Source organism: Sciurus carolinensis, chromosome 12 (genome assembly GCF_902686445.1).
Source record: "Sciurus carolinensis chromosome 12, mSciCar1.2, whole genome shotgun sequence".
NCBI classification, from domain to species: domain Eukaryota; kingdom Metazoa; phylum Chordata; class Mammalia; order Rodentia; family Sciuridae; genus Sciurus; species Sciurus carolinensis.
The window spans coordinates 42112372-42134627 of NC_062224.1; the positions used below are offsets into that span (position 1 = coordinate 42112372).

General features: G+C 38.5%; 1 protein-coding gene across 20 annotated transcripts in view; it reads left to right on the forward strand.

The window, feature by feature from the left end:
- The window catches only part of Pard3 (par-3 family cell polarity regulator), a 649712-nt gene that overhangs the window by 90793 nt on the left and 536663 nt on the right, over nt 1–22256 (forward strand). For 6 of the 20 annotated variants that reach the window (XM_047521507.1, XM_047521521.1, XM_047521514.1 and 3 more), the window contains exon 1: nt 11094–11234. The exons of the other annotated variants lie outside the window; for them this stretch is intronic. In XM_047521507.1, the coding sequence (XP_047377463.1) occupies nt 11109–11234 (126 nt within the window). In that variant the 5' untranslated portion in view covers nt 11094–11108. Of the gene's footprint in view, nt 1–11093; nt 11235–22256 lie in introns of those variants that run through there. 20 annotated transcript variants of the gene reach the window in all.

A 22256-nucleotide genomic window follows, 5' to 3' on the forward strand; every position in this document is an offset into this window, starting at 1 on the left:
AGTAGACATATTATACTTGGTCTTTGATCCAGAATGCATTGCAAGGGTCTTTTGTTGTTTCATGGCTAACATTGAACTTCCCATTTCAGATTTTAGCTTCCACAAGAGCCTGTGCCCAGTAAATGATAGTACATGTGGCTGGAGAAATTGGAACGTGTGCGCGTGCATGCATTCGCGCGCGTTTGTGTGTATGTGTGTGTATGTGCTGGGGTTGAATACTTTTGTTACAAGCCAAATTCTCAAACAGGAAAGGGTTTCACAAGGGTTGGAAGGGTTGTATTCTGGTAACAGTGTATATAGGATTGGGAATATAGAGAGGAGAGACTGGGGCAGAAAGAAAATCTTTAAGGCTCCAAAGTGCCCATAAATCATCATGGATATAAATTTGGATTTTTTTTTTTTAATTAAAGAAAGCACAGCAATCTCTCTTGTTGCTGTGTTCAGACTTGCTTCAGTTAAATGAACTTCACCCCCTTTCCAAGATACAAGGTTATATAGTTTTCTTTTGTGTTTAAGCCGTCTGGAAGGGCTGATTGACCTGGAGTCCTGTGAGGATTGCCATGCCTGCAGAGAAGTGGTTTGGACAGCATCGTTTTCATGTTGTCTGTCATGGCCAACCTGAGGAAGTGGGAAGATGCTGCAGAAGACATCAGAACATACAGCCCTTCCCAAGGCCTGGGGAGTTCAGGCAGGAGCGGGCTCACGCCTGCATGCCCATAGCAGCTGCGCTCCTTAGATGTGGTTTGTGCTCTCCAGTTTGCAGGAACCCACCCATCATGTCCCTTTCATTTGCTCCTTTGGTTCCTATAGGATTATGAGCTTGTGACTCTGGTGCCAAGGTATTTACTTATGCTTCTTAGAATGATGGAGTAACCCACCCACCACACTGTATGAAGTGGATTAGGTGATGTGATTTTTGTGCTTTCAAAGGATAGAATAATATTAAGAGTACAGTGCTCCCCTTTACTTCAGGGTGGGGAAGAGGACAGGACAATTCATTGCCTAAACTCACTCAGCTCATTAGTGGCAGGGTAGAAGCTAGAGTTGATTCCCAGTCCACAGAAAAGTGGGGAAAGCTGCAGCACCCGGAGGAGAATATAAAGAGGTAATATTGGCCTTTGCTAAACACAGGAGAGAAAAGAGCTTTTGTTGATGGAAATCATTAACTCTGCTCTGATCTAGGTGTAAAAATAGTTATAGCTGAAAGCTTGAGGAAGTCAAATGGCATCTGTTGATGGTTAAGATGCATTTTAGGCAGAAATCCATGAGGTGATAATTGATTATCTATACAGAGTCTGAAGACTGGAAGGAATAGCAACCAAATTCCATTCTAGAGAAACTTAGGCTTAGTACTACATTCACTACCTTAACATATAGGATTGTTTTTATTTTATTTTTTTTAGGATTGTTTATTTTTAACCACAAGTGTACACACAAGATAGTAGAATGATCCATATCAAGCAACTACTGCTTTAGCTCTACTAGAGAATTTGCCTATACGCACAGAAACTTGTTGTTCAGTTATAATCCTAGGTCAGGCGGTGGAGCTCCTAAGGCTGATTGCCTATTAGCATTATCTGTGTTTCTAATTAAGTGAATCTGGGTTGGTGTGGTTGGTTGCTAGTTAATAAGCTTTCCATGTGTTTCCAGTGCAGCCAGGATTGAGCTCTATCAGTACATACCCTCAGTCCCTTTGAAGAGCGATTGGAACTTGGTATTCATATGCTCCCGAGTCTCCCCCTGCCCCAAGAGAAAATTTTACAGTCTATTACATTAGTCTATACAGGTGAGGAGTAGAGACTTAAAAAAAAAAAAAAAAATCCTGGCTCATAATAGCAGCAACCAGTACTTTTTGAGCAGTGACTAAATGCCATGAATTATTTGAAATGCTTTTACAGATTTTGGTTCATCTAATACTTTTTAAGAACTGTGAGTTAGGTACTCCTGTTACATTTCTCACATGCGGAGACTAAGGCAGAAAGAGGTCAAGTAATTTGTTCCAGCTGGTTCAGAGCTTGCACTCTTAACTTTTGGATTTATTGCTTGTGTTGAATGAGCTAATGCTTCCTTTATACTCACGATTAACGGAAGCCACGTAGCTCATGAAGCTGATTATAGAAGCCCTGGCGTTTCTACTGCTTGGATATTTTTTTTTCCCTCAGCCTGACTTTGTCTCTTGTATTATTACCATCCAGTAGACTCTGTGATGTGAGGGAGTTCTTGTGGAAAATATCTTAAGGTCAATTCTCTTCTCTTATTTTCAATTGGCAAATAATAATTATACACATTTACAGGGTTATGACCAGTTTTTTGATACCTGGGTTTAGAATAAACTGGCCATTTAACTAATAAATATATACTTCAACTATAGTATTTCCTATGGTTCTGTGTACTGTTTATAGTGATGATAATAAAATTATTTTAAATATTTTTACTGGGATTAGGAATAGGGCAGCCCATTTATATAATTTAAGTTTTTCTGGTAAGTTTTGAAATTTACTAGCACATTTACAATTCAGTTTTTACTAGCAACCTTGGATACATATGAGCCTTAAAAAAACAATAGTACTGGGGATGTAGCTTAGTGGCAGAGCACTTGCTCTGCAGCAGGATGCCCTGTGTTCAGTCCCTGGCACTGCAAAACACAAAGCAAACAGCCTTTTTCCTCACCAAAACAAACAAACAAAACCCTAGACATATAAGAGAAATAAAGGGAAATAAGAGCAACAGTGCTATCTCCATTGTTACAAGACAGTGGATGGTGGTACATATTTTTAAAAATAAGCATGATTAGAAAGGCTATTTTAATTGCAGGGAGATCAAAGATCATGATACAGTTTCTACTGTACTGAGTTGACTTTTTTTCCTTTAAAAAGAGTGTTACCTAAAAAAATATTTTAAACAATATCAGATTTGTTTTGTAGCATTCTCAGATTGCCTGTTTGTTTTCTTATGAACACTTGTGTTTATTCACATTTCTGACTACACTGTTCCAGTGCTGGACATGAAGTTTCCATTTGGAGTGGTTTTTGCCTTGATGCAGTGAGGAACTCCCATTTCCCACTGCAGAACTGAGAGCTGTGTGCTTGTGCTGGCAGAGTGCTCTCTGCTGGCAGCTCTGGGTTTTAACAGCAGTGAGAGAACCTGTCACCAAAGTACATAAGTGGGTGTGAACTTAAGAGGCAGAGAAGCTCTGCAATCTGACTAAAGCCCAGGGGCTTTCTGCTGCCTGGCCAAGTGTGGGAGGATCCTGCCTGAGGTCTGTAGACAGCCCCTGAAGAAACCACCCATCCTTGTCCTGTGTCCCTGCAGAAGCCTGCAGTCCTGCAGGCCTTCTCTGCACCACTGTGATCAATATTTGAGCTTATTTTAAGACATGATGTACTAGGATGATGCAAAATTTATGAGGTGGTTGGGTTTTTTTTTTTTTCCCCCACGCTGGGAATTGGCTGCTGTGGAATATGGAAAGTTTAAAAACTTTAAAAACTTTTCTGACATAATAAAGCCAAGATTAATTACTACGATATAACCGATATCTAATACATTTTGGTTTGTACAAGATTGTTTGAAATAATTAGTAATCTGAGCATAAAGATGTTTATGATCTTATCTGAGACAGACACTGACTTTAAAATTTGGAGAGTCAATAATAAAAATCAAAGGCTCCATGTTTCCTTATGGGCCAAAAAGGAACCAGAAAGGTACAATAAGCATACTGATGTCACTGGTGTGTGTGTGTATTCAGTTATCAGTGATGAATTTTTTCTTTCAATGGTTTTTAAAAATTTTTTGTTGATCTATTTTGACATGACAATAGAATGTATTTTGATATATCATATGTACATAGAGTATGACTTCCCATTTTTGTGGTTGTACATAATGTGGAGTTACAGTGGTCGTATATTCAGATACAGACATAGGGAAGTTATGTCTGATTCATTCTACTGTCTTTCCCATTCCAATCCCCCGTCCCTTGCCCTGTCCAGTATGGTGAGTCTTGATTCCTCCCCTTGCCCTCTTTTAAGGTTTTATTGGATACTTTTAAATCAAACGTGCCCTCTACTCCTACAAATCGATATAGGCATTTGGCAAATGAGAATATTAAACATCCTGCCCTCAGCCACACTTTATACTGAAATTGTTTTGGAAAGTAGTTTAAAAATGCTTTGTGATTTACCATCTGCAAGAGGCAAATAATATAAAGTTTAAAAAGTTTTTTGAGTTTGAAGCCTTGTGCTGCTTTTAGAGCTTAGGTTAGGAGACCTGTGGGGCTCCTTTGCACAGAAAGTGAGAGGCTGAAGAGTTCCACCCTGAAGCTTTAGATGAACTGAGCGGTTTCTCATTAACCCACTCTCACTTGATGTGATTGCCTAGGCCTGGCCTTCAGTTCTCACTTTCCTAACACCTTCGTGGATAGTTTTTGTCAATTTGGTGGGGGTACAAACAAAAATCAACATTTTCTGGAGGATACTGATATTTATTTGGGAAAAGCAGAGCATTGCAAGGGATTACACATGGCATAGTTACCTATAGGTGTCTTCAAAGAGGTTGGGACGAGGGAAACTTTTAAAGACAAAAATGAGGAAGAGTACATCAATTATTTTGAAATAACAATACTTGGCCACGATTATTATTAATATCAAGGGGAGTCTCAGTCCCAGCTGAATAGCAGTTTCTGGGCAGATTAGCTTCTTGTGGTGCCTTTTTTTTTTTTTTTTTTTTTTAAATTGGGATTGCAGTGACCTTGCACAAGACTGTATTCTTTCAGTCTTCTTTTTTTGTTTTGTTTTGTTTTTCCTTTTTGGGTACGAGGGACTAAACCCAGAGTGCTTTACCATTGAGTCACATCCCCAGTCCTTTTTATTTTGAGACAGGTTCTCACTAAGTTGCATAGGTCCTTGCTTAGTTGCAGATGCTGGCTTTGAACTTATGACCCTCCTGCCTCAGCCTCCTGAGCCATTGGGTTACAGCTGTGCGTCACCACACCCGGCTCTTTCAGTCTTTTGCCATAGTTACCATCAGGTAGTCATGCACATGAACTCTTCCTTTATAACCTCTTGGCTTTATTTACTTTTTTTTTTTTTGGCTAGGTTTGACATGAGTGACTCCATTTTGATTTTGACAACTTTAACATTCTTTTCATTTCCTGTGACTGTATTTACATGACCCTGTGCAGAAGCATTGAGCCAGTTTACTACTAAACCTTGGAGAAGAATAACTGTACATTGTTTTCTGTTTGATGATGTCTCGTGGAAATTGTAAGTGTGAATGATTAGATGGTTGTGGGTGAGTTCCTATTTACTACTGTAAAAACATTAAAGCCACTCTTTTACTAGTGTTGGAGTTGACATATTTAGAATTTCATATATGCCTGATTGAAGATATTGGTATAATCCCCAAATATATTTTTTTTCATATGACTCAGATTTGCAGTGATACTTAATGCTTGGTTTGTATCTTTTACCAGACATCTGAAACTACCCACTTAGTAGATGTCTGGCTCTCATTTCTTATTTTATCATAATTGCTGAAAGTTTGGACTCCAACAACTCTAGGAGATGCTGGTACAGTAGTATCTGCTTGTTGATTTGAGTTGTAGGACAGTGAGGCTATTTCTGGGTATCCTGTGGGAACCTTGATGTTTCTGATCACTTAGCTCATCTCATGGATGGCAGGCACTTTGAAGGAGTTTCCTGATGGCCACCCCACAGCCCTGGTCTAGTTCAGAGCCTTCTCCTGCAGGGGTACTCACCTGCTGCCAGGGTGTCGGAGAAAAAGAAGGGTCAGTTTCCTTCACAGTCCTCACAGGGTGCCTGAGGAGGTCCATTGTGAAGTTGAAGTATTTCTGAGGCCTTATCCTCTGTTGTTTCTCTTCTTTTCACATGGTTTCCTTTACACACTCTTCTTTCTGGAATTGTTTGATTCTTTTCCAACACAGGATGGGCTTGTAGGAAAGGAGCAACTTAACTTAATTAATTTTGCTATTTTTAGAATGTACTCTCCTCAACTCTGAAATCAATTTATTTTGGTTGCCATTGGTCTCTGTAGAGTGTGGCAAAAATCCTTTAGGTAAGCCTTTTCAAGGGTATATTGTTTTTGTTTTGCTTATGTTTTTTGGTGCTGGGGTTCTAATCTCTATAGCTTCCTGCATGCTAGGAAAGTGCTCTACCACTGAGTTACCCCTCAATCCCCTCAGGGGCACTTTGAATGTGTGGTACAGATTTAGAATAAACTAATTAGCATTCTCGAGGTTTATCTATTGCCTTTCTGGTATAACACAGCGTAAACTTCTACTGGGTGCCCTCTCGTTAACCTGAAAAGTGTTTTCTTTAACTTTGTCTTAGCATTGTGGCTTTTAATTGAGAAGAACAGTTCTTAAAGGCAACTAATTTATTTAACTTATGGTGGATTTAGACTTATTAAATAATTTGGGAATATTTTCCTGATTTCAGTGGTATATACACTGGCATATATCTTTATCATAAATTTTATTTTAGGTGAGTTTAAAAGGTCTTGATGCAAAGCAAAGTGGCATTATTTACAAGGCAAAGTTTTTTTAAAGTAAGAAAAAGCGAAAACAACAACAAAAAAGGAGTGCCAAGAATATGCACTATACCTATTTACTTGAGGGAGAAGTTATTTCCTAACATACCATGAGCTGAACTTTTGGTGCCAATCCCATTCCTTGTGTTCCCATTCAAAAGAGAGACAAGTTTTTGCAGGAATGTCAGATGACTGTGGGGCAGGTCCCCACGGGAACAGGCTAGCGGCTTTGCATCAAAACAAATACCCATCTTAGCTCCAACAGCTTTGTACTATCAGTGGTTTGGCATCATAGATTTTCAGTAGGAATGAACTCTAATATTGTATTTCATATTTGTAGATATGCTGATTTCATGCAATTAAATCATAAGCATAATACACATTACTCAGCTGTGATGTGAAAGCTGAAAGTCTTGAACTTAATGAATTCATGGTTCAAATTCCAAGTTGACTTGAAATGTCTTTGCTCTTTGGGTGGTGGGGGAGTCTGAGGGGTGGGGTTGCAGGGTTGCATTGGAAGCCCTGCTGGCTGCATGGACCTGAGCAGGTATAACAAAAAGGTGGGTGGTTGTTTCTCTTGCACTCATAGGAACATACTTGTGGCCTCAGTTGTCAAACAAGTTTTATGTTTTCCTTGTCTAGTCTTGTTGACCTGATATTTATTTTAGTCTTTTGATAAACAGGAAGAGCTGCTGCCCCATACTAAAAGAATGTTTTAAGGAACTATTAACAAATTTGAGGGATGAGAGTTTTAACCTGGGGCTGCAAATTAGTGCAGCCACTCTGGAAAGCAGTGTGGAGACTCCTTAGAAAACCTGGAATGGAACCACCATTTGACCCAGCTATCCCACTCCTTGGCCTATACCCAAAGGACTTAAAATCAGCATATTACAGAGATACAGCCACATCAATGTTCATAGCTGCTCAGTTCACAATAGCCAGATTGTGGAACCAACCTAGATGTCCTTCAATTGATGAATGGATAAAGAAAATGTGGTATATATATACAATGGAATATTACTCAGCCATAAAGAATGATAAAATTATGGCATTTGCAGGCAAATGGATGAAACTGGAGAATATCATGCTAAGTGAGATAAGCCAATCTCAAAAAACCAATGGACGAATGATATCGCTAATAAGTGGATGATGACACATAATGGGGGGTGGGAGGGGTTAGTGTTAGGGTTAGAGTTAGGGTTAGGGAGGGGGGCAAGAATGGAGGAAGGAAGGACTGTATAGAGGGAAAAGAGGGGTGGGAGGGGTGGGGGGAAGGGGAAAAAATAACAGAATGAATCAAACAACATTACCCTATGTAAATTTATGATTACACAAATGGTATGCCTTTACGCCATGTACAAACAGAGAAACAACATGTATCCCATTTGTTTACAATAATAAAAAAAAAAAAAGAAAAAAAAAGGGGGGGGGGAGTGGGGAGAATGCAAAACCAAAGATAATCAAGCAACCTTTAAAATTTTAGAATTAAAGAAGGGTTTGATTTCGGGTCTGTCAAATAACTCTTTTCAGACCACAAATTTGGGTTCATATTAACTGTTTTTGTTCCTGGGAAATTATGTTGTGTAGTAGTTGTTTAGGACAGATGTGACACTTGGTGATGACATTAAGGTTAGGACTTGAGCATCAGCCATTTTTGCACAGGTCTGAGAAGGGCTTTGCTCTAGTCTACCCCTGGCAGGGATCCTGGCCAGCTCAGTGCAACCTGTCACTATGGGGCAGGGATTGGGGAGTGGGGTGTGGGGGAGGGGTGGAATAAAGTGAAAGCTCATGTGCATTGTTAGAACTCTTGAGTTCGATTCCTGGTCATTCAAGGCGTGCCATAAATATATTTAACCTCCTCACCTTTGTCCTGAGATTCCCCTGGATTAAAATGAAATAATAATTCCTTCAATGAAGTGTTCTTTGTCTTCAGTGTTTTCCAAACTTTTCAAATTCTTGTACCACTTGACTGGTGTTTAAGTTTTATAATAGAGTATTGTTAGTGAACTTTCACATACCTATGGCTTGCTTCCCAAAATTGATTTTAAAATCTTGGAGAACAGGAGCATCATTATTGACTTGATTATATTCCCTGTATTTATAATGCAGTTACTTTCAGACTGTTTTTTTCTTTCTTTCTTTCTTTCTTTTTTTTTGGAAGTGCTAGGGATGGAAACTAGGATCTTGTACATGCTAAAGAGGCATTGTACCACTGAGCTACATCCCTAGCCCCATGAGTATTGAGTTCATGATTGACTGGTGCTGTGTACATGTCATCTTGTCATCTCCAGTTGTTCAAGGGCACAGTGAGTGCTATAGAAATGTGTTCTGTCATTAGGAGCCTCTGTGTGGCTCTTCCATTCTTGCTAGCAGCTATCTCTTCCAGTCACGAATGGGCCTCAGCCCTGCTCCCTAGTGTGTTATTCCACTTTGGCAGCACCCAACTCTCAGGTTTGGAGAGTTGTTCAGGCAGGTGATATGTACACAGCTTAGAATTCTGCTCTTGCAAGGATGTGGATGTTTAACAGAATGTTAAAGGAAAAATTAAGGTAGTTTTAATTTTGTATTATGAGTTTTCAGGATCAAATTATGTGTGGGTAGAATTTTATATATATGTGTATATATATATATATATATATATATTTTTTTTTTTTTTTTTTTTTTTTTTGTACTGGGGATTGAATCCAGTGGCACTTAACCACTGAGCCACATCCCCGTCCCCTTTTATTTATTTTTATTTTAGATAGGATCTTGCTAAGTTGCTTAGGGCCTCAGTAAGTTTCTGAGGCTAGCCTCAAACCTGTGATCTTCCTGCCTCAGTCTCCTGAGCCACTAGGATTATAGCCATGTGCCACCACACCTGGCTGGAATTCTTATCTTATTTATCCTTAGGGGAAAAGCTGCCTAGAGTATGTTTAATTTTCATACTGTAGCATCATAAAGTGGTAGAACAATATAAGAACATCAGAGATAATCCAACCCCTCATTTTTACACAAAAGGCTTCAGATGCCCACAAAGTGTAAATGACTTGTGCATCCTCATTAATCATGTCATTTTATTACCTTTTTTTGTAGCTACTGATAGGATAGACACCCACAAGATGTCCTTGTCATCAAAGCCCGAGTTTCTTGTTGCATCCACTCCTTGTGTCTGTGAAGCTTCACAAACTAGTTTTGCTCCTCTTTTGTCCCCTCCCCATCTGATAATTTTATAGTTACAAGTTTTATTGTTGTTTGAGTTAGTCCATTTCCCTAATTACTAGTTGTGTAATTATATTTTTCCTGAGTTCCTGTATAGTTAATTTGTTTCTTTTTCACTACTATGCAAGGATTTTATCAGAACTTTATTTTTAAGTATCTTTTTAATTTTAATAATTCAGGGTAGTTGTGTTTGTGTTCTCTGTTGGACTGCTTAGATTGTGTTGCTTCATATCTTTTTCTTGAGATACTTGTAGCATAATTTCTTAGGAATAAATTGAAGGTGATGGTAACTAAATTTCAACTATCTTATGAGGGAAAATTTTATAGGAACAGAGACCTAGTTATGTCTTTAAGGAATTAGGAATTTAACATATATAAACTTTATGTGGATTTTGTAAGTTATCTTGGAGTCCTTATTTAAAAATTCCCTTATTTCAAATGAATGTCCCTATTGGAATCTGACCAGGTGGGACTAGAAAATGTTTGAGTCACATTAGGTCTTTTAGGAGTATCTAAGTGCCAGCAAATCTGGAAATAAATAAAGGAATATAAATTGATCTGTAAAGGAATACAAATTGACCTTCAACTTGAGAAAACTAGTAATATATACCAGTGAATACTGTGGGGTGTATGTGCCCCATTTAAAAGAGTCTTTGCTATTTCATATGCTAGACTGGAGACTCCAGAGGGTGGGGATCATAGCTGCTGCGAACCCTCATCCAGTCCAGCAACTGCTGCACCATGGATGTTCTGTAAATATTTGCTGAATGAGTGAATATTATTACCTGCAGACTCATCAGGGTGACACATTGTAAAATGTGCAAATTTTCAAGACATTGTTTTACATGCTTGTGGAGAGATTGGGCATAAGATAAAGTGCAATTGAAGAATACTGTCAGAAGGAGAGATAGAGGTGTGCTGGAATTGGAATGTGGGAAAGTCCTGTGAGTGAGGAAGTGTGAGAATGGCTTTCCAGAGGTATAACCAGCAAGTGGTTTTGAGTAACAGGGAAAACCCATGGACTGAGTGAGAAGCTCATGTCTTGGTGTATATGGATATACATATCCATTGAAACTTGATCACTCTGTCCCTGCTGAAAATCTGTCCTCAAAGCTGATGCATGCTCCTTGCCTACAAGATCTCCAAGATAATCAGATTCCAGAGCTCTCTCTGGTCTTAGGCAAATCTTTTGAAGATACCATCATGTATTCCTCCCTTGACTCGGGCTAGGAGTATCCTGGGAGGAGAAGGGAGCCCCACCTCTGGCAACAGCAATCCTGAGGAGACATTGTGCATAGGCCCCTCCACCCTTCTAAGTGGCTGTGGTCTGAGCCACTCTTGGAGCACTGCTGTCTGGTGTCCTGATGATGTGGTGCTGTGGGACTCTAGCCCGGACCCCACGCAGTGTGGGCTGTGCTGGGTTTCAGTACAGGGGTCACAAGGTACTACTGGATGACTGTTTGCCCAGGCTTCCAAAGAGGAAATCAGAGGTAGGTGCAAAGTCCTCTGTCCAAATTGGTTTTCTTATAGTTTCTTCTTCTCAATTGACTTAGAAATATTTCTTCTGATTCAGCCATTTTTAGTATAGCCAGGTGTAAGAAATTATTCCTGTATGGTTAAGTAATTTGAGAGAATTTCTTTAAATAGGAAAAAAAATCAGGAGGTGGTTTTTGGATTAAATAATGTGAGGGGGTATGGGGAGCTGCTTGGAAGTTAAATTTTTGTTTTAGATTTCAGAACCACTTAGAATTTATCATATTTCACTGAGGTTTTCTTTCCAGGTCAGAAGAATTCCTTTTGGACTGTATCAGCTGCACTTTCTTGTTTCCTAGTTGGAGAGTAAATATGTGAGGGTAGGTTTTTCTTAGCTTAGATTGGATGAGTAACTTTGAGAATCTCCTTGGATTAGTTCATATATATGTGTATATATGTGTACACATATACATATATATACACACACATATATATGTATGTATGAAACAGTCAACATTTCAGTTAGCTTTAAAATGTATCATGCAACATAGAAATTATTGCCTTGACTGTATGTATACTGTGGTCCCTGAGGTGCAGATGAGTCTCTACCTTGAGGTAACCCTGACTTGTTTATGGATTGTTTTTTTTCTATAGCTTTGAATCCGTTGCTACTTGCAATATGACTGGAATGAAATGTATCTTCAGTTGATTTATATTTCGACAGGTGTAAAGCATTCCTTTCCCATATTGAAGTTAGTCAAGTATATTACCTGCTGGGTGATACTGTTTTCATTATTCCTTTTGTTCTATTGTCATTATTGTCTTTTATCTTGGTTGATGCTTCAGTTTCTCCCTTCCATATATGTTCTCTTGGCAAACTGGTTATGTCCTGGAAGAGGCGGCAGCATGTCTTATAGATGGATTTCCAAGTCACAGTAACATTTGAGCCCAAGCACCCCTTGTTTTGCTCTTCAGCTTTAGTTACGTCTCAGACAAATCAAGTTTGCTGGTCCTTTGTCTCTTCATGTACAAAATGGAACTGAAGGCATTTATCTTACAGAATTGTTGAAAAAATGGTCACTTGTGAAAGAGTGGCACAGAAATGTTTGAAACTTGACAGCCCCACTGCTGGACTTCACAGAGTGCATGTGAAGGAATGCATTAGGGTTGGAGGGGGCACATTGCCAGCTGTCTGCTTTCAGGGTACTGATGGTTGTACAGCTTACAGATTTTGAGATCTAGGGTAGGCTATCCTTTAGGTCCACGTTGTTTTTTTCTTTTTTCTTTCTTTCTTTCCTTTTTTTTTTTTAAAGAGAAGTACTCTTGGACACACATCCACTACCAGGCTTGGATATATTGCACATACAGTACCTCAGGTATTTCCTTCCTTCAGTGAAGCCTTTGATTCTGCCCACACCAGCTCATCAGGGAGCCATGCAGGCAGTCTCCCACACTCTTGCATTTTGTTACATTTACCAGGACTATAGTAGGAGAGCATGCTTGGCTAAGATGAGATTTTGTCTTGTCCTCCTTCTCCAGGGATTGGGCGGGCACATTTATCCAAGTGTCAATGCATGTCTGCCTGGAGCTTCTGGTCCCTCAATCTGGAGACTTAGCTCCTTGGGTGAGGATGAAGGTGTTCACACTGTAGTCTGGGCTCCTTATTGCAATGGGAAAATATCTGGATGTCTTCTTTCCCTACATCTAAACTGTTTTCTGCAGTGTCAGCTAGAACACTCACACAGCATTTCCTGAGCCAGCTTGAAGAGGCAGAGGATGAAGGGGGAATGGGGAGGCGTTGATCCTGACACAGCACGGCATGTCCATGTCCTTTCTTTTGGCAGTTAGGAGGGGACAAGCCTGTGTTTGTTGATTAAGTTCTCTGAGAAGAGATTGTGTAAATTCATTCCTTTACCCAATAGGGTGATTATTTTTATTTTTATTTTTTCTGTAGTACACACTATTTATACAACACAGTGCTTTGTTCTTTGTTCTGTGCTATTAAAAAAAAAAAAAAAAAAAAAAAAAGAACAAACTGAAGACGGTCCCTGCCTTTAGGGATCTTATCTGGGGTCGGGAGTGGGGGCTGGTAAACAAGAGCAAACACTACCACACATATACAAGGAAATAGGCTATTAGTGACAGATCTGTGGTCTAGATAAGTGGGTTAACATGAGGGCACATTTTACTGAGGAAGTAGGTTTTGAACTTGCCTTAGAAAAATGCATATAAGTGGGGTAGCTGTAAGATGTGAGGATGAAAGCATTCCAGATGTGTGGAAGAGAATACAAAAAACATAAGAATTAATTCACTTAGCTGATATATATTGAGCATCTACTTTGTCTTACACACTATTCTGGGTGCTTAGGGTTTAACAGTAAGATTCAAATATGGCAGGGTGGCACTGAGGCCTGACTGGGAGGATGGAGAGACTGTTTTGGGGAACCCTGAAAGGCAGACTTGGAAAGAGCTTTGAGTGCTTGGCTATGGACATTGGAGTTTGACCTTTAGACTACAGTGAGTCACTGGAAATGACTCATATTACAGGACAGTGACATGATAAAAGGGGTATTTTGTGACAATTTATATGGTAGCTATATGCAAGACAGGATTAAAGGATATGATTTTTGAAGTGGGGAGATGAGTTGGATAGTAATTATATTATTGAGAGCAAGAGATAAAGGAATGGGAAAGGAAAAAACATTCACTAGTTATTTAAGATGACAAAAAATCATGTATGTTTATTATGGAAAGTCAGAAAATATAGCAGGCACTTCCAACTCATAGTACCCTTTTTTTGAACAAAAGATGAGATGATACTTTATATAATATCACATGAATACCATTTTGAATTGCTCTTTAATGCTTCATTGATTGAATGTGCTCAACCTGATTTTTCATTGTTGCATGTATAACTGGTTTCCTATTATGCATTATATATCAAAACATCTGATTTACTATTTATATATCTTGATTCTGTATTTTTCTGCACATTTTAAATTACTGGGTTAATGGATATGTACAATTTTAGGCATTTAAAAAAAATTTCACGGTACCAGATCTCCCCTCCCCCTCCATGTGCTGGAGGTATAGCTCAGTGCATGGAGTGTTTGCCTATTGTGCACAAAGTCCTGGGTTCAATCCACAGCACTGCAAAAAGAAAGAAAAGAAAAAAAAAAATCTATTCTCCCCCACCCTCATCCCAATGTGTGTGATAATTAGTGCCCAGGAGCAGTATGTGAGAATGCTGGCTTCCTGTGTTCTCATGAATGCTGGTCATTCAGTTTGTTTAAAATTAATCTGCTTCCAATTTGTTATGAAAACTCAATAGTAGCTGAGAGAATCATGCAAGGTTCAGCTGTATCCCCTGTGGGTCAACTTCTGCTGAGGCACCCTAGCCCTGGGCTCTTCTACCACTTCCCTGAAGGCTAGAGGGGTGATAGTGGCTTCCTGCTACTGCTTCTCTGTTTGGAGTCTCATGTTTTCTTCCAGCTTAGTAACTAATTCCTTATATTTGCTTCCCTCTGCTTAAAATAGTTGGACTGGTTTGCATTTTGCTTGATAGTTATTCATATGTTTTTATGTATATATGTATGTGTGTGTATATATAGAAAGAATAAGAGCTATTTTAAAATAAGTATCACCAACATCATCATACTTCATCAATATAGTATATCTCCTAAAAATAGAATAGAATGTATTCCTTAAATATCCACAAAACTATTATCGCAACTTGGAAAATTAAGAATGATTTCCTAAAATCATCTAATATTGAGTCCATATTAAAAATTTCCACGCTGTCTTTTACAGTGACTGTTTTTCATAATCCCAGTAAGGATCCAAAGACTTATACCTTGACTTTTGTCATGCCTCTTTGTTCTCTTTGATCTAGAATAGTTCTCCAGTTATTTTTATTTTTTTAAATTATTATTATTTATATTATTTTCATTTTTAGTTCTATTTTTTTGGTACCGAGGATTGAACCCAGGGGTGCTTAACCACTGAGCCATATCCCCAGCCCTTTTTATTTTTTATTTTGAGATAGGGTCTCTCTAGGTTACTAAGGGCTTTGCCTAGTTGCTGAGGCTGGCTTTGAACTTGTGATGCTCCTGTCTCAGTCTTCCGAGCCACTGGGATTACAGGTGTGTGCGAGTACATTTGGCACTCCAGTTATTTTTAAGTCATGGACTTTTCTTTTGAGAAATTTCAAATCTGAAAGCTAGAAAATGAATCAGTGGTGGACATCAGCTTTCTATCTATATGAAAACATAAATATGCATTAATAATAGTGATATTAATTGCTTTATTTTCATGTGTGATGGACAACTTGAGACCAATCTAGATATTAGAACATTTCTCATGACCTAAATACTTCAGCATACATATTCTCCATATGGGAGAATTTTAAAACTTTAATTTCTACTTATTTTTTAATTTGTTCTAATTGGTAGGAGTATTCTTTTTACCTAACTTCAGCATAATAACATTCAGGAAATTTACCAATTATGATTTCGTTACCTAATATGACAAATTTCTTACCTTTTTCGCAATTTTTGTTCTCTCCAGATCCAGGATCTGCTTTGGGGTCCCACATTTCATTTAGCTGTCAGATGAAGTAGACTTTTTTTTTTTTTTTTTTTTTTTTTAAAGATCTTTTTAGTTTTATTGTAAAAACAAAACAAAACCTCACATCTTGATTTGTCTGGCTGTTTCCCTATGGTGTCATTTACCTTGGTATCCTATTCCTTTGTGTCTCTATTTACTGTCAGAAGTTTAGATTAGAGGAAGATTCCTATCACTGCCTGGAGGAATAAAGAAAACATTGGTGGTGGGGGCAACATTGGAAACTGGTTTTAGAGGGAAAATAAGAAAGACTAAAAGCTTAGAAAGTTAATGAATTTATAGTAAAATTGGATGTAATGAAAATATCATTCAGTTGTAAGTTATTTCTAAATGGGTGTCCTTTTCATTCATTGTATAAAATTTTCCTGGCAGGCTTTTAAAAGAAGCTGCTGGGGTCTTAGGCAGCTCCCAAGGTGGCGTGTCATGGGAAGTGAGTGGATATTTGAGGTGGAATGCTGGGAGGACCCTGGTTTAAAAATGTAGAGTCTTACGATTCTTTGGAGCTTAGAGTTGAAACAACTCTGAGAAAATCTATCTGGCATGAATACTGAAATTTGTATGTTTATTACAGGAGACAAATATATATATTTGTGTGTTCATTGTAACCATTTTTAAGATGTAATACCTAACAGCTGTTTGATTTAAAAAGTGTGGGTAATAACATGTATCCATGGACTGAAACACAATATGTAGAAGAAACACAAAAGTGTTGCTCTCTTCCTAGTTCTGTATAACTGGACCTTAAACTTTTAGCATGCATCAGAATCACTGGGAGGTCTTGTTTAAATGCAGATTGCTGGGTCCTGCCTCAAGAAATACTGATTTAGTAGGAACCAGGTTGGAGCTCTAGCTTTGGGATTTCTGAGGAGTTTCCAGTTGATGCTGATGTTCAGATCTGGACTTCTACTTTGAGAACCACTGCTTTAAATCATGGATGAGAATAGAACATGTAATAGAACATTTAGGTGTGTGGTTTTTCAGACTTGATTTTTTAAAAGTAGCATGAACTTTTTTATTAAAAGAAATATTTTGTGGTCCTCCTTTTTGTGTACTCTATTAAAATGTGAGGAAGTTGGGAGGAGCAGGTAGAGAGAATCCAAATAACTGATGGTATGGATTGAAAATCATTATTGTCAGTGTGAGAAAGCACTAAGAGATGGATAACCCATGTAGATTGGAGTCCTGACTGACAGCATATATTAGTTGTGACCTTTGTTAGTATCATATTCTCCAAGTTTCAGTTTTCTCATCTGAAAATAGGAATTATAAAGCCTTCCCCAACACTGGAGAATGCACATGAATGCATTTTTAAAATTGTACAGCACAGTGCAGATCGTCTAACTGGTGGTTACTGTGTATCATTCTTGCCTTGGCTCCATTCCAAACCAACCCTGTGATGTGGGCTGTTCCCTTCATTTATACAGAAAGAAGGAGTTTGAGGACATTCGTGAGTTTTCTAAGATGTTATGGAAGCTATGTGAGCGCCACAGGTTGATAGTGGCTTGATTTCACTTATTCCTGATACCGCATGACTCTGTGAAAGATTGTGCGCTAGTTTTAATGGAATAAAATACCAGAAAGTTATTTCCTTGAACTTGGACTTCACCTTTGGTTTCCTGTTGCCTTTTCTCTTTTTGACTGATATGCTAAATGAAGGCATCCACCCTTCAGTGGAGGCAGCAGGTTTGTGGTTTGCTGTGTGCTGTGTTGTGGTGAGGTGTTGGTGTTGGGTGTGGCTTGGGATAGAGAAGTGGGGGCCAGGCATGCATGTGTTCTGTTAGTCACTCTCTAGTGGTGATCCAGGTTGTTTTGTTATAGTTGAATATCAGCTATGATATCTGATCGGCTGTGTTTTCTAACTTTATTGAGAAGACAACAAAAATGTGTTCACTGTTGAGCAGTGTTGTTGCACCAAAGTTGGAAATGAGTCCTAAGTCTGAGTTTGTTAAAAGGCTTTTTTTTTTTTTTTTTTTTTTTTTAATGGAGCTGATTAAATCAGGTAAAATCACGTGGATTGTCTGCCTTGAAATGCCAATGTTTTCTTCTTTTAAACAACAACTTTAGAACGTTTGAAATGTTTCATTTTTGGCTTACATAAATTGAAGAGTGAGTTACCAGGAGAATCTAGAATGAAGTATATAATTCCTTTTGATTGTGCTCTTCCATTATCTTTCAAAAATAAAATGTCTCTTTGTTATATATCATTAAGAGATTTATTTCATTTATTGTGACAACATAATTATTTTGTGACTAAAAGGATTGATGGATGCTAACTCTTAAGTTATGTGCCATTGTTGTTTACAATTTAAAGGAATTTTTCAAACTCTTTCCTTTACTCTTTTTGCTTCTCAGCATTATGCATGTTTGTAGTCCCTTGGTGCTGTTAGGATTGTCATGAGAAAGAACTGTGCCTTTGCCACCAGAGGTTGCTTTTCCAGTTGGTTCTTTTGATAACTACTGACACATTTCTATATAAATTGCTTGTTTTTGTTTTTGTGTTCGTCCGTTGACTTAAAGTGGAAGACTTAACCCTGTTACACTGCCCCATGTTTGTGCTTTTTATTTCTCACAAAAGCTACTTCTTGGGTACATCTCTCTCTTATCTTACACGCTTATTCGTCCACTTTCTTCCAAATGTAGTTATGATCTTGATTAGATAAATACATTCAACTTTCACATTATTTTTCATTGCTCGAAGCTGCTTATATATAGCTGAGCTACAGATGATTCCTTGATTTCTTTTTCTTCACAGAAAAAGAAAAAGACAACAAACTCAACCCCAGCTCCCAGCTGTTGTGTAGCATTTGGTATGCTCAGTTATACTGGGGTCTTTTTCCAAGCCACAGTGGAGACTTCACACCTGTAGTTTCTGGTCTGCTCCAGTCTAACTGACACTTTTTCTACTCTTGGTTCACAGCTGACATCCTGGGTCAGCGCCACCAGCAGGCACCATTGTCCTGGGAGTTCTCTTCTGTTTTATGTCTTCTGTTTTCATAGACTGTGCCATTCAATTTGTGGTTTATTCCTTGTTTTGTTGGAACATGTCTTCTAGTGTATGAGGAGGGCAAAATTTTCTTAGACATTGCATTTCTAAAAATACCCTGCTTTCTATCTCCACACTTGACTGATAGTTGGGCAAGGTATGGGATTCTAGGATAAGAACTGTTTCTCAGGAATTTTGAAGCCAGTGGAACCTTATCATCTGGATTCCAGTGTTGCTTTTGAGAAATTCCAACCCATTTGATTCCTTATCCCCTCATTCTAACTGTTTTTCCCCTTTGTCTACTGTGTTCTGATGTGCCTTGGTCTATGTATGTTTTCATAAGTTTCATCAGGTTTTCTGTGGAACTTTTCAATGAGGAAACACATCATTCTGGGTAATGATGAGTTTTTTTTTGTTGTTGTTTTTCTGTTTGCCCAGTTTTCTTTCTCTACAACTTTTTGAGCTGTTGAACTTGATAGATATTCTGAGTTATTATCCTTTGTCTTATTTTTGTCTTTTGTCTTTTTTAAAAATACATTCTGTGGGAGTTAATTTTAAATCCTCTCAACTCTCCTGTTTAACTTTTCATTTATAGTATTGAGTTTTCAAATGCTTTTCTTTTTCATTTTTAGTTCTCTCTCAGGATGTTTTCTCCTTCCTTCCTTCCCTCTCTTCTCATCTCACTCTGCAACCTGGATACACTCCCGTCTGAACTCCCTTAGGGGACCAGTGATGGAGGAGCATCTTAGTAGCATCTTTTCTTATGTAGTCTGTGGTTTCCAGTTTCTGTTTCCTATTTGTTTTGGCCTCTCTTCCATCCTTGGTTCTTCACTCAGAAGTCTGAATAAACTTGAGAACACTGAGTTTAGTCAAGGGCTTACATTGGGAGCTTCATAGCAGAGTCACTGGGCTAGATCAGATCCTCTGAGCTTTCTTCTTTGGATGGTAAGAGGCCCAGGAAGCCTCTACAAGCCTCTTGCTTAGGTGGCATCAGCCTACCTGCCAGCATTCTGGGGACAAGTGGAAGCAGAGAGCTGGATTTTCAGCCTTTGGTATATAGCATTCAGTTACTTCCTCACATTTTTATCACAGAATCTCTACCATCACTCTACCTTGAATTTGTCAGTCTCCACCAACTGTTTTAACCTCCAGAAAATTAGCCTCCAGTGAGCTGCCAGGTAAGTGGGTGGGAGGAATAGATATCGTGCTGTGTGGAGTCTCAGGGGAACTGGGGCTTAAATTGCAGCCCAAACACACTTTCAGCCTCTCTTGTCTTCTTTTCTGTGTTCTAGTGTATTTGGTTTTCTCAATTTAGAATTCTTAGAAAATCTGCAGGGGAGGTCAAATTACCTCCTGGTTTTCCCCACAACCATCTTCAGGTTCCTTTTGTCAGTTCTGCTAAGGATGTTACCACTGGGCTACCTGCTTCACCCTTCCAAAACCTGTTGTGCTTGCTTCCTCTGTTCTCTTTGTCTTTGTGGGATTATGCCTTGAAAAATAATCAGCAACAACCTTCCCCACCGTTGTAGTTTCAGTGGGCTGTTGGCAGGAAATCAAAATAACCATGGGACTATGTGATGTGATATTGTCACTCCTCCATTTTTTGTCTCTTAGCTGGTTTTTTTGTGTCCTCAGTTTTCTGATAAGCTCTGCCACTCCTCCAGGCCTGCTTTTTTGCTCTTCATCCTCCTCAGAATGCCTCAGGTTCCCCTTCCTCCTGTCTCCTCATCTGTTAGGATTCAGTTCTGCAGAAACACTCCTCACATGTGTTTCCTAACCCTTTCCTCCTCTGAGCTCATGAAGCATTTTGGGTCTGTTTTTCTCCTGACACATCATGGTCTACTTGTTTGTGTTTTATCTGATAACGTTTTATTTCTGACAACTGTCACTGGGTGGCACCAGTACCATGCGGGGGAGGGGGGAGGTGCGGGGGAGAGTCTGGGCTACAACACTTGTTGCTCCAGAAGTATTTGAAATAAAATTGGTAGGAGAATATGTTTTATTCAAGGCCAACTTTGAAGAGAGATAGAAGAAACTTACTGTTTCAAAAGTTCCATCTTCAAAATCTCTGAAGGGGAAGCAAAGCTTTTGAAGGAGAAGCGTCAGCAAAGTGAGGCAAATATTTCTCTTGAAATGTTTTCAAGCATTAAATGTGAAGAAGTTATTCCTTGTACAGGACATAGTTCACAAAGCTCATTAACTTGCTGTATATAACATGTTGATGCTCTTCATAGAATTTGAGAGATTTCTGGAAGGTGGGATAGGATTCAGTCTTCATTAGGATTTGCCTGTGCTGTCTTCTCTTATCATGTCCTGAAATAGAGTAAACATTCATATTTCTTGGAGCTTGGATCTTGTAAAGTTACCTCTGTTTACATTCTAGCTGAGCCTTCGAGGTACTCACTCACACCCCTGTTTCTCAAGCAAAAGACCAGGTCCTGGGTCATGTTCTTTTTATGGGTAAGAAGCGGTGATTCTTCACATGGCTTGATCTCCAGACTTCTCTGGGCTTCCACCCATTCTTGGATCAAATGTGCCTGGCATTTCCTTCTTGACAGCCTTTTCTCTAGCTACTGATGGATAAATTTTGTTCTTCATTTATTGTACACGTGTGATAGATTTTTAGTTGTTATACGGTAAAATTAGTTAGGTGTTTATTTTTTAAGAGACTGGGTCTTTCTGTGTTATCCATGTTTACCCCTGAAGTGCTGGGCTCAAGCAGTCCTTCTTCCAGAGCAGCTGAGTAGATGAGACTGCTTCCTATGCTACCTATCTCTGCTTTATTGTTAGTGTTTAAATCTTTCATTATTTAAATGAACATATCATAAACAAGACGCTTGGTCATTTCTTTAAACAAATTCACTGTTATGTCACATTGCTTTATTTTTTTTAATCTAGTGACCAGTATAATTATTATAGAATTAGTATTTTTAGTGGTATATAAAGTGATGTATCATCATTTTTTGTTCAGTCACATTTCTAATTTTCTGTAGACAAGACAAAAATGATTTTTACTATTATTCTTTAAGCTTTTTAATGTAAACTGCTGCAAAGTAGAATAAATAGCTGTAATTCAGTTTTTCTGCACTTGGTTGCTTGGCTAGTCCCTTGAATATACTGCAAGTCCTCTTGTTTATTGAAGAGAAATGTGTTGATGAAAGCTGTCACTTAAAATCTCTCAGGAGATTAAAACCTTCCAAGGAGTTATTTTTCAATGGCAAAATATCCTTCCTGGTTTTTATACTTTGGTTGGAGTAAATAATTTTTCTATAGCCTGCTCACATCTACTTTTCTTAATGTAGTATGGTCTGTTAGGATTACTGATGCTCTTTTCATTCCCTCTCAGCAAAAAGTTGCTTCCTTTGAGTGTGTATTTATGGAGTGGACTTTAATAATAAGCATCGGCCTGAGGTGGCTCGGCGTGATGCTGTCC